The sequence below is a fragment of the Vombatus ursinus genome, unplaced genomic scaffold (genome assembly GCF_900497805.2).
Source record: "Vombatus ursinus unplaced genomic scaffold, bare-nosed wombat genome assembly UNPS02014839.1, whole genome shotgun sequence".
Classification (NCBI taxonomy): domain Eukaryota; kingdom Metazoa; phylum Chordata; class Mammalia; order Diprotodontia; family Vombatidae; genus Vombatus; species Vombatus ursinus.
In genome coordinates, this window is record NW_020954617.1 from 5,810,829 (window position 1) to 5,824,094 (window position 13,266).

The 13,266-nt window shown below is 36.0% G+C and overlaps 1 protein-coding gene across 1 annotated transcript in view; it reads right to left on the reverse strand.

The window, feature by feature from the left end:
- The window catches only part of TNPO3 (transportin 3), a 118,473-nt gene that overhangs the window by 92,268 nt on the left and 12,939 nt on the right, over window positions 1-13,266 (reverse strand). Inside the window, exon 2 of the mRNA XM_027840142.1 lies at window positions 1,037-1,237. Within this exon, the coding sequence (XP_027695943.1) occupies window positions 1,037-1,237 (201 nt within the window). The remainder of the gene's footprint in view (window positions 1-1,036; window positions 1,238-13,266) is intronic.

The following is a 13,266-nucleotide window of genomic DNA, read 5'->3' on the forward strand; positions in this document are numbered from 1 at the left end:
CTACTCTCTTCCATGTGTTTATTTTTAATGTTTCATTGATGCTCTTTTCTTTTTTTATATCACTATCACTCCCTGTTGAATCTCTCCCACCAAGCCCTCCCTTGTAACCAATAAGTAAAATTAAGAAAAAATAAATAAATACATTGGCTGTTTGTAAACATGCCTTACTAGGTACCTCTAGTCCATCACTTTTCTCCATGAGCATACTTCATATTAGCCTTCTTTTGTTATGTCTGGTCAACACATTGATCAGAGCTCTGAAGTCTTTCAGAATCATTTTCCTTTATAACATTGTGGTCATTGCATAAATTGTTTCCCTGGCCCTGCTTACTTCACTCTGTATCAGTTCATAAACATCTTCACAATTTCTATGAATCCATCACAGTCATCATTTCTTATGCTGCAATAATATTTCATTATATTCAAATCATAATTTGTTCAGTCATTCCCCAAATGACAGGTACCCTGTTCTGAGCACTCCCTCTTATAAATCTCCACTTTGTAAATGTAAGCACAACCAGTCAGATGCTTATTAAAATTAAGGCTCAGTATCAAATAACTGGCAACTAGCTGGCACAGTGGATACAGTGCCAGGCCTTGAGTCAGGAAGACTTATCTTCCTGAGTTCAAATCTGGCTTCAGACACTTACTAGCTGTGGGACTCAGGGCCAGTCATTTAACCCTGTTTGCCTCAGTTCCTTATCTGTAAAATGAGCTGGAGAAGGAAATAGCAAATCACTCCAGTATCTTTGCCAAGGAAAGCCTAAATGGGGTCACAAACAGTAGGACATGACTGAAATAACTGAATAACAACAACAAATCAGATAACTGCCCCACCCCAAGTGTCTATTGGTTCAAATAACTGAAAAAATTCTTGCTATACCATATTAGAGCAGTAAGACCAGAACAATAATCAATGCTACCCCTAATTTGCTACCAACATTGATTATAACATTTTCAATATTCATCAGGTTAATGAAAACTTGACAAACCATCTTGTACAAATGTTCCCCTGAACGGAAGCACAAAGATTTACCTGAGTTACAATAACAGGAGATAGGTCTTTCAAGTTCTGGATATGTGACAACAATGAGTCCCGTAAAGAAGCATGAGAGTCTGTTGGGAGTTCATAGAATGACGTCTGAATCTTCATTTTCATCGTCTGTGCTGCAAAATAGCACGATTCCACATCCTGCCGGATCTGTAACAACTGATCAGAGATCTCCCATGCATGAACCTAAGAAGAGACAAAAAGAGAGATCCTCAAGATCTTTTAAAGACAGCTTAGCACTACCTGAAATAGCAAAACAATAAGCTGGAAATAGAGTAGCTGTCCATCAACTGAAAAGTGCCTATCTCCAAAATGATGATACATAAATGTAACTGAATAAAAATGTTATTAAAATAATATGAAGAATTAAAATATAAAATTATATAAAGAAAGCACAACCAAAAGAACAATACACATGCCATGAAAATACAATAAGAGCAACCACTAGTCTTGTCAGTCTCAGATTTCTATTTAATAACAGCTAGCATTATATAGTGCAAAACACTCTAAGTCCAATGTTTATTACACTAAGCTGCCTTAACAAATACCACCTAACCATCAATATATACTAACTCTAGGAAAATATGATGGTACCATTACTGAATATTTCATTTTTTCATATTCAAGATTCAGAAAGAAATACCTAACCCATTTAGAAATTTAATCATTTGCCAACATTCAAGTCCTTTGATATTAAAAAAAAAAATTGTCCCCAGGTTATCCAGCTTTTAAAAGTTATAGATTTGTGAAAGTTTATTTATAAAAAAAAATTCTATATAGATTTAGTATTTCATTTGTGTCATTTTCTATTTTTAAAAAAAGGAATTTAGAAACAAAGAATTATTAAAGATGACTAATCCAGTTAGTTTTAGTCATACAACAGAAGTTTGGTCTAACATTATTTGCTATAAAGGGAAATCTGCTTTGCCAGGCCCATCTTGGGACTCAGTTACTGAAATACCAAGGGACTTACTAATTGAAATACCAAAAGAACCTTATCATAATACTGTGCCATGTATAGCAGGCTCAGGCTGTGGACTTTGAGAGTAACACTGTAACAATGTTCTACCTCACAAAAATCAATAAACTGACAACACCTAAGAATATGGTGACTCTGCCAAGTAGCACAAACGAACTTCTTAACTATGATACAGTCAAACCTAAATTCACCTATGTGTGAATTGAGGACCACTTTGGTTTGTGATTTGACTACGTACATTTTCATTAATATTTAGGCCATATTACAGCTCATTACCAGGTGGTAAGGGTCAGGCTTGAGACTCAGGCCAGTGGTTAGGTTCAGTATTGGTACAAAATGAGAAACATGAAGACCAACTAACAATTTTTTAAAAATGAATTTTACTGGGGCAGCTAGGTGGCACAGTGGATAGAGCACCGGCCCTGAAGTTCAAATCCGGCCTCAGACCAAACACTTGACATATACTAGCTGTGTGACCTTGGGCAAGTCACTTAACCCCGATTGCCTCACCAAGAAAATAAAAATAAAAATAAAAATAAAAATGAATTTTACTTAGCTATAGTATGGAAAGGCTATTCAGCAAGGATACAGAACTGATTCAATCTTTCTCACCCTCCCTGCCTCTGTTTTGGCCACAATGATCTGGTAGATGTGGTAGATCTGGCAGATCTCCTTAAATGGGGATGTGAAGCCAGAAGCTCCTGACTCTCATCCAGAGAGGTAGCAGGAAAAGGGAGGAGTATTTTAATAGGCAAATGATATCTTAGTATTATTATTAAAAATCGTTTTGACCTCATAGATCCCCTGAATGGGTTCTCAGACCATCAGGGGATCCCAAAAGTCCTTGGACTGCTGCTCTAGGGAAAGTCCAGGACTGCCTCACCCCCCAAATTGAAAGGTTGTACATATTCAACAAATGACAGTTGACAACATTTATCATCTTCAGGGTACAGGTTTTTAAGAGAAAGAACATATTCATATCTGTCACTAATTGTTAAATTTACTTTCAAGTATAATTTACTTTCTTTTTCTTTTTTTCTGGAAAGTAAAGAGATTTATAAATATGCTAAGGAATCTGCTCTTACGAATAGCAAATTCAGATTCCTGGAATACAGATTTGGTTTTTATAATCTTTCAGGCCCATTCAGGGCACACCACAATCTGCTTTCTAATCTCACCAGATCCAATGGGGCCACAGGTCGTATGGGCTTCTATTTCAGAAATTCTGATCACTCCGGCCTCCCATTTTTCCCCACTGACCTTCTCCCACTTCAGTGAGGTCATGTGAATCTAATCCTAAAGTACTGTCACCAAAATATGGTGGGCTAGGCTTCACTTGGGTCAATTTGGCAGTGCAGAGTAAGAAATAAGATACTCACAGATCATCTAACAGCTAACAAAAGGATATTTACTTAGCATAGGACAAAAAGGCTATTCTGCAAAGACACAGCATTAAATCATCTGGGCATAGTCATCCTGCCTCTGCTTTGGTCATGCTGGTCCTCAGGTCACAAACATGTGAGAAGCCTAAGGAAGGAGCTCCTGACTCCTCATAGGCTGGCTTTTGTACCTAGTCTCCTGAACCAATTAAGTGTTGAGGGCCAATTTTAATACCTTTTAAGACAAAACCAATTTAGCCTGAGTAGGATAAAGTTATTCCTATGACAGCTGCCTACTATATGATGAGGGTTTTTTGGATGTAGGAACTCATGAAATCACTTATCTTTCAGAAGAACTTATGTAAGGTCACTATAATGTCATCGACACTCAAAAACCACATAACAACTGATTAGCCAGCACACTACAGACCATGAACTGGCCTTGCTTTCTTATTTTTGATGGTTATGAGAGAGCCTGATAGAATACAGACAAGGTCAGTGTCCCAAGCCAGTCACAATATTTGACCTTGGTTCAAAGACTAGAATTCATGCTTATTCAACATTTATGAGCATCTAATTTTGTGCAAAGTTAAGACATTTATTAAAGCACTGGGAAAGATCACCAAGCACTACCTCCACTTCTGTGCAAGACAAACTGGTTCTGAACCCATGTTATCCAAGCATCTCTCACCTGAGCTGTTCTATACAACTGAAATGTCCCTTTCTCTGAAAAAGTCTATCTCCATTTACAGAACCCCTAGCACAATGCTGAAAACAGACTAAGCACTCACTGACTCTCCCATCACCCAAACAATTATTAAGGACTTAAAACACATTCACTATATTAGTTAACAAATAAACAACAAATAAAATTTTGGTCTTTTTTAACCTTAATTTGCATAGGTGTCTCCAGGCAAAAAGACTATCTAAGACTCAAGAAGCAGAAAAAGATACCTTTTGAGTATCTATATCTGTTTGTTAAACAGGTTTTATTTTATTTTTTTTCCAACTGGGACATTGTTCAAGTTTGCATTATATTCACTTTAATATAAGTTTCTATTTGCTAATAACTACTTTCTACATCCACGATCTACCAATGTCACTTAAATATGAGGATGATTCCCAATTCTTAATCTCTAGTCCTCTGCCTCTGTCTACTAGACATTTCTACTTGGACAACCAACTGTCATCTCAAAATCAAAATATCTAAGCCCAAACTAAGCAAAATACACCTACTCTGTCTTGATCTCAATATTAAGTGACCTATATTCTCCTAGTAACTGCAATTTAAAGCTTTGTAGTCACTGACTCCTTGTCTCCTATATCTAATTAATTAACTAAGTCCTTCTATTGATTTTTATTTCCTTCATGACATCCTTTTAATCTCTCTCTTCCATTCTATTCCCAAAGCCACTACCCTGATCCAGGTCTTCATCACTACTTGATTATTACAGCAGCTTCCTCTTTCAGTCTGTCTCAAACAAATCTATCCTAAGATCATTATTATCAAATTAACTCTCTGCCACTACCAGAACATTATTCCACTTGAAATCCATTACCTACAGGATAAAGTCTAAAGGCTCTCTATAATATAGCCCAAGGTACTTTGCTTACCTGTCTAACCTTATCTCTCACTATGCCCCACATAAACCTTTTGTTCCACCAAAAAGGTTTACTTCCCGTCACCTAAAAAAACTACAGCTGTTTCTATATCTTTGTCGTGGCACAAAAGACAAAGTAGGATTCAGAGCCAGGAAGTTGTTGTTTGTTGATGTTGAGTCGTTTCAGTTGTGTCCAACTGTTCATAAGTCCTTTTGGCAATTTCTTAGCAAAGACACTAGAGTGGTTTGCCAGTTCCTTCTCCAGTTCATTTTACAGATAAGGAAAATGAGGCAAAAAGGATTAAGTGCCCTTTGACCCAGCAATGCCACTTCTGGCTCTGTAACCCAAAGAGATCATAAAAAAGAGAAAAGGACCCACATGTACAAAAATATTTATAGCAGCTCTTTTTGTGGTGGCCAAAATTTGGAAATTGAGGAGATGCCCATCAATTGGAGAATGGCTGAACAAGTTGTAGTATATAAATGTAATGAAATACTGTTGTGCTATACGATACGATGAGCAGGCAGACTTCAAAAAACCTGGAAAGACTTACATGAACTGATGCAGAGTGAAATGAGCAGAACCAGGAGAACATTATACACAGTTAACAGCCACATTATGGGATGACTGACTTTGATAGACTTGGCTTTTCACAGCAATGCAAGAATCTAAGATAACTCCAAAAGACTCAAGATGGAAATTGCTATCCACACCCAGAGACAGAAATATGGAGCCTGAATGAAGATGGAAGCATACTATTTGCTCTCCTTTTCCTTGGTTGTTTTGTTTTATTGCTTCATTTTCATGGTTCCTCCCATTAGTTCTAATTGTTCTTTACATCACGACTAATGGGAAAATATGCCTAACATGAATGTATTTGTAGAACCTATATACCAGATTGTACACTGTCGGGAGGGGGGAGGGGAACGTGGAATAAAATTTAAAACTCAAAATCTTATGGAAGTGAACACTGAAAACTCAAAATAAATAAATTATTTTTTAAAAAAATTTAAGTGATCTGCCCAGAGTCACACAGCTAGTAAGTGTCTGAGGTGAGAACTGAAATCAGGAAGAAGATTCTTCCTGACTCTAGGCCCAGTACTCTATCCACTTGCCATCTAACTGCCCAGAGCCAGAAAGACCAGAGTTCAAATGTGACCTTAAAGTACTTACTAGCTGTGTGACCCTAGGTAAGTACAATCTCTTAAACCTCAGTTTCCCTATCTGTAAAGTAGGAATAACAACAGCACCTACTTCACAGGATTGTGAGGATCAAATGAATTAACATAATGCAAAGCACTGTGCAAACCTTAAAGCACTATAAGAAGTGCTAGCTCTCAGCATCAGGATTATTTTCCTCTTATTCCCTTCTCTCCCCCACCCCAAAATCTAAATCAATCCTTTCAAGATACTCAGTTTGTCCCACTTCCTCCATGATACTTCTCCTGGCCATTTCACTCTACTTGAACCATTTCGCTACAGCAAGACTCTTTCTCCTCTGTATGAACCACTCCCAGTGCATATACACGCTCTTTGCTCCATCATATGTAATTTCTTTGTTCAAGCTACAAGCCTTCTGAGAGGGAAACTTATTCTAGAGGCTGCCTAATCTAATACCTCTATTTCTGGAGGCATGTAAGAAAAAGTCCAACAGAAAAATTAGTAGTTGATCATTCAAATTATAAAAGGCTTCTTCTCTTACGGCAAGTTCTATAAACTTCAACATGGTACAGCAGAAATAACATAGGGCAAGATGCCAAGAGACTAGGGTATTAATCCTGGTTACTCCCAACCTCTTTTAGGCCTTAATTTCTACATCTGTAAAATGAGATGAACGAGACTGTATTACTGCTAGGAGAGCTGCAGAAAAGAATCAGTGTTTAAGGAATATTAACTACTTGAGAAAAAGGCTAGGGGTTAGGGATGAGAAAATTCAAATGTTAGAAACTGCTGCCAATTCAAACTGAAGTATCCTAATATGCATCCCCTTTGGGAAATAAGATTCTCTTAAAAAATTTCAATTTATACACAATTTTCATGAGTACATTTATGATATAAGTTTGCTAAAATTGGTTGTAGTACTAAGTAGCTTCCATTCAAGAAAATAACACCTTTTAGAAAAAGCTTCATCATATTTCAGTCTGATTTCCTAGGACAAAAAGAGTTCTCTTCTGTGCTCTGCATGGCTCCACTAGCATTAGAATTTAATAATGTAAGTATAACAGAAGAGTGTATATGCTTATAGAGTCACATACACTGACTAAGTAGAGTTACATACTTAAAAGTATTATGCTAGTACAATACATGTAAGCCTTTTATCCTAAACCTGGGAAAAAACGAAACACAGAATAGCTGTTAGATAAACAAAAAATAAAACAACATTAGGGTGAAACTAGTACATAGAAGTATGAAAGACCAATAGACTAGGATTTTCTTAAGTAGCTGTAGGCACTTCTTGCACTTTTCAAGTATATGCAAGTCAGAAGATACTATAAGGAAGTTGCTAGGGAAGAAGGGTTAAGAAAGAAAAAGTCAGAAGAAACAAAGAAGAAAATACTAGTTAATCTTTAAAGGTGTAACATTCTGCAGACTTCTTGCCAAGGCAACAAAAGGAAGCAGACCTCCTAGCTGCCACATTCCTACTTCAGCAAATCTCTAGTTAAACACATACAATTTAACATACACAAAGCAGAATGAATAATAGTTAAGAAGTACAATGAGAAACTACAGTGATTTCATCCTAAAGAATCTGCAAAGATACTGAGAAAACAGCTCTAGCAAAGTCACAGGCTACATAATTAGCCCTCAAAAATCAATGGCATAGGGGGCAGCTAAGTGGTGCAGTGGATAGAGCTCCAGCCTTGGAGTCAGGAGGACCTGAGTTCAAATTCAGCCTCAGACACAACACTTACTTAGCTGCATGACCCTAGGCAAGCCACTTAACCCCAACTGCCTCACCAAAAAAAAAAAAATCAATGGCATTCCTACATAACAAAATCCAAGAGGAAATAACAGAAAGGAAAATCACACCCCAAAAAACTACACAATGCATAAAATATTTGAGAATCAATCCAAAAGATGGAAAGTACTTGTATAGATTAAATGATCAAAATAATTAACAAAATTAACAAAATAACTTCAATAATAGTCACTGCTTGGATTGTGCCAATATAATAAAAATGACAATACAACCAAAGTTAATTTACAATTTTAATGATATTACCAAAAGGATATTTTACAGAATTCTATGAAATTATTTGGTTTTTTTTTTAATCTAGCATTTATAAATGTTTTAAGGTTTGGAAAGCACTTTATATATGTTATCTCATTTGATCTTCACAACAGCCTTGTGTGGTGGATGCTGTTATTATCCCATTCTACAGATAAGGAAATTGAGACACAGCAGTCAAGTGATGTGGCCACCAGAATCACACAGTAAATGTATGAAGTAGGGTTTGTCCCCACAAAGCAGACAGGAAGAGGGAATAGCACTTCCAGACCTCAAACCATCTTATAATGCAGCAGAGATCAAAACCATCTGGTATTGGTTTAAAAATAGATGATGCCAAAAACAAGAGGTCTGATGGAAAAAATTGTAAAGGAACAGAATGAAATTCAAAAGGAAATACAGACAAGAAGGACAGTTTTGAAATTAACATGTAGATTTCTTTCTTTCTTTTTTTTTTAAAGCAAGCAGTACAAAATGGAGGGTCAGGTCTCACACAGAATCTTATGCTTTCTGCAGTATATGGAAATGGATATTTAGTGTTTAAGTTCAGAATAAAAACTTTTTTTCAAAAAAAATGTCATTGTGTTGTCTTAGGCAAGAAAGAGAACAAGTATAAAAACCTAAAGCAGCAGTTCTTAACCTTTTTTCTCTCAAGGACCCTTCTAGCAGTCTGATGAAGCTTATATTTCCCTTCCAAGAGTAGTATTTTAAAATAACTGAAAAAATTGCTATATTTCAGTAGAAGGTTAATGAAAACAAAGATGTAATTTTTTTTCCCATCTAAGTTCACCCTCCTCCCATATTAAAAAACCTCTGACCTAGAGGTATAATTTATTCAGTCATGTGCCAGAAGCATCCCTAGCAATAAAATATATATATGTATGTATGTATGTATATATGCATATATGGGAATATTTTCTTTCCAACAAGATAGCAGGTAAATAAGACAAACAAAAAAGAAATAAAGAAAATATGGCTGAAAATGTGGTCAAGAAGCACTGCAGTTGGAAGCCCATTTGGCCTAGAAAGACTGGCAGATATTCCTGATCTGCAATATACCACAGGAGAATCTTGGATTGAAAAGAAAGAGAAGGTCCTTCCTACTATCTCAAAGCCAGTTGATGGTGATACCAATTAGTGATAAGAATTGAGGTACTCCAAATGGTAAAACTTTGCAAAATGCCTAGGAATTACTCAAAAGAAAATGTACCTCCCAAGCTATTAAGTCATGTAGAAAAGTCTCTCGGCCAACCTATGAGACTGAGCACCAGTATCATTTCTGGCAAAGCCGTAATGATACTGATTGGCTGCTACAGAGTAGTTTTCCTGAAACAACAGACTATGGCCTGCTACTTGTGACTGGACCATTGACCATCAATCCTGTTACTCTGAGAAGGAACCATCAGATATTGTCATTGCTATCTCTACCAAGGTTAGCCTTTCAGATGTAAACATTCTAAATCATCTTACTGATGCTTACTTCAATAAGAAGCAGCTATGTAGACCTAGGCACCAAAAAGATTTTTGACCCAGAAAAACAAAAATATGAGATTACAGAGCAGTTAACAAGGCTGATTTTAAAAACAAAGAAAAAAATTAATGGACTTTTAGGTCCTGCCAAAAATCAAAAAGATTCCTCAGCTCTGTGGGTACCTGTATTTAGTATTCTCTCTCCCCAATGGAATTTATGCTCACAAGCTAGTGCTTTTAAATACTTAGAAAGAACTCATTAAACTATATGGAATAATGAAAAAAAAATCTGAGAACCTTTGATCTGTAAAAATGGCTAAAAAGGTAAGGGTGAAGAAAAACATTTCTCCATCAAGAAACTAAGTACCTTTGACCCAGCAATAACACTTCTAGGGCTGTGTCCCGAAGAGATCATAAAAATGGGAAAAGGACTCACATGTACAAAAATATTTATAGCAGCTATAATATAATTGGAAATTGAGGGGAGGCCCATCAATTGGGGAATGGCTAAACAAGTTGCAGTACATGAATGTAACGGAATACTACTGTGCTATAAGAAATGATGAGTAGGCAAATTTCAGAAAAACCTGGAAAAACTTGTATGGACTGATGCTGAGTGAAGTGAGCAGAACCAGGAGAATGATGCACACAATAACAGCCACATTGTGCAATGACTGACTTTGATAGACTTAGCCCTTCTCAGCAATGCAAGGATCTAAGACATCTCCAAAAGTCTCATGATAGAAAATACTATCCACATCCAGAGAAAGAACTACGGAGTTTGAATGCAGATCGAAGCATACCATTTGCCATTTTTTTCTTCTGTTTGTTTTCTCTTTCTTGTGGTTCCTCCTATTGGTTCTAATTCTTCCTTACAACGTGACTAATGTGAAAATATGTTAAATAGGAACATATACGTAGAGCCTATATCAGATTGTGTGCCATCTTGGGAGGGGGGAGTGGATTTTAAACTCAAAAGCTTATGGAAGTGACTGTTGATAAATCAAAATAAATTAATTAAAAAAAAGAAACTAAGTAAAGTGACTCCACATATATAATTGATATCAAATTGCTTACCTTCTCAAGGTATGGGAAGCGGAGAAAGGGAAGAAGAGAATTTTGAACTCAAAATTTTAAAAAATGATTGTTAAAATTTTTTACACGTAATTGGTATATATTTAACAAAATAAGTAAATAATATATTTCAAAAATAAAGACAGAATTTCAAATATCTGACGCAATGGCAAGTATAACTTTTTAAAAAACTTAGCATGGAGTTTGTACTCTTTAGATTTAGTTTTTTTTTTTAATAAGAGGGAAATTGAGGGGTTTTTTTCCTTCTCTATGTTAATCTAAATAACTAAATTCACCTGGGAACAAAAATCATCTTTGATAAGTACAAACTTTGACATATTCTGAGCATTTAATAAATTCATGAAATTAATATTACCATTCTTAATCTTTTCTACTTCAATACACATCTAATAGAACTGTGTCAGAATTATTATGACAGAAGTCACTATTCATTCCAATTTACCAAACATTTAATAAGAATTTGGTATGTGCAAAGCATTATGCCAGGCAATGGGAATACAAAGCCCCCCCCCCAAAAAAAAGAAAGAAAAAGAAAAAGTCTTTGCCCTCAGCAATATTACACTTACACTTTATGCAAAACTAAGTAAGCAGAACACAAGGTAATCTGAGAAGTGAGGCACATCTAACAACAACAGAGATTAGGAAATACTTCACAAAGGCAGTGGCAACTGAACCAATGCTGAAAAAGAATAACTATCAAGCCAAGCCATGGAGTGTACAAGGCCTAGAAATAGAAGGCCAAGTTCAAGGAACCGCTATCAAACCTAGTTTCACTGGAATAAATGTATGAAAGGGAAGGATGTCAAATAAGACCGGAAAAATAGGTTGCAGGGGGCAGCTAGGAGGCGCAGTGGACAGAACTCTGGCCTTGGAGTTAGGAGGACCTGAGTTCAAATCCAGCCTCAGACACTTGACACTTACTAGATTGTGTGACCCTGGGCAAGTCACCTAACTCCGACTGCCTCACTAAAAAGCAAAAAAAAAAAAAAAAAAGGTTGCAGGCAGATTAGAGAGGAGGGGCTGTTAACCTGTGAACTTAAAAAAAATTTAACTAAAAAAAAATTTTGATCTCTATATCAATGTAATTGGTTTCCTTTGTATTCTAAATATGGATGAAGAGGAGTTGAATACACACACTACGCACACACAGTTTGATGCAAGAAATATATTAACAGGGAAACAGAGGATAGGGGAGGCTGTGTTAGTTGGGTTTAAGACCAGGGAGGAGAGTTGAAAACAAAACAATTTTCTGATCCTGAAGAGGGGAAGTAGAATGGGAAGACAAATAATTAGAATCTAATAATTGCTATTAAGCATTTAAAAACTTTATTCTGAGAAGGGGCCCCACAGCCTTTGTGGGACTGCTAAAAGGTCTGAAACAAATCAGGTGAAGAACTCTGTCATAGAGGGTTTAAACAATCACTACAACAGAATCTGAGGGTTGGAAAGGACCTCAGTCACCGATTCAATGCAACATCCAGTCTCTACTTGAAGACCTCCAAAGAGTCTGAGGAGTTTGTATTTTACCCTAGAAAAACAGGCTATCACTTCAGGCTTTTGAACTGGGGAACCACATGGTCAGACCTGTGCCTTGCAGATGTGTGAAGGATTAAAGAAAGAATAGAATGGAAGCAGGAAGACCAATAAAAGACTACTATAATAATCTAGGCAATATGTGAATAAGTCCTGAATAGAATGTAGAGAGAAAGGACAGGTGGTAGACAAGTTGCGCAGGGAGAGTCAACAAGACTGATTGCAGGGTGCAAGAGAGCTTTTAATGTTCTTTTACAAAATTGTTAAATCACAAAATATTTCTCTGATTCAGAAGAGTACATAAGATATTATTTTCACTACAAAATTTCTGTACCTGTGAAATAAAAAAGCTTAACAAAGTTTAACAAAAATGGTTAAAAATAATTCAATTTGTTGAACGACAGGATCTAAGTCTTTTGCCCCTGTGTGCCTTAACTTTGTATCCACAATTGCATCTAACACAGGGCCTCACATATAGTAGCTACTCAATAAATATTTGTCAAACGCATGAAGTGCCTGACACTCAGAAAAAAAGAAAAACAATCATTAATTCTTAAGTCAATTTAGGAATGGCTTCAAAGCAAATTCCATTCAAGAAATTCCACTGTTGCATAACTGTGATTCTACATGTTACAGATCATAACTTGATACAGAATAAGTATGAAAAAAAAGAATCACTGTTCTGACTATAAGGATATATTTTCCAAAAATACCTTGCACGTTTAAAAAGTCAATATCCTTGTTTTGTGTCTTTTTCAAGAGACTTAAAATAATTTCAAATGTGTTAACAAAATTGTAAATAATGGGGGGGAGAATAAAATATCTGTAAACTATAAAAGATAAGTCATTTTTTTTTAAAAGCATAAGTTACCAGAAATTATTTTAACATTTCAGATAAGCCACCTACTCCAGAAGTACAGCAGACAAG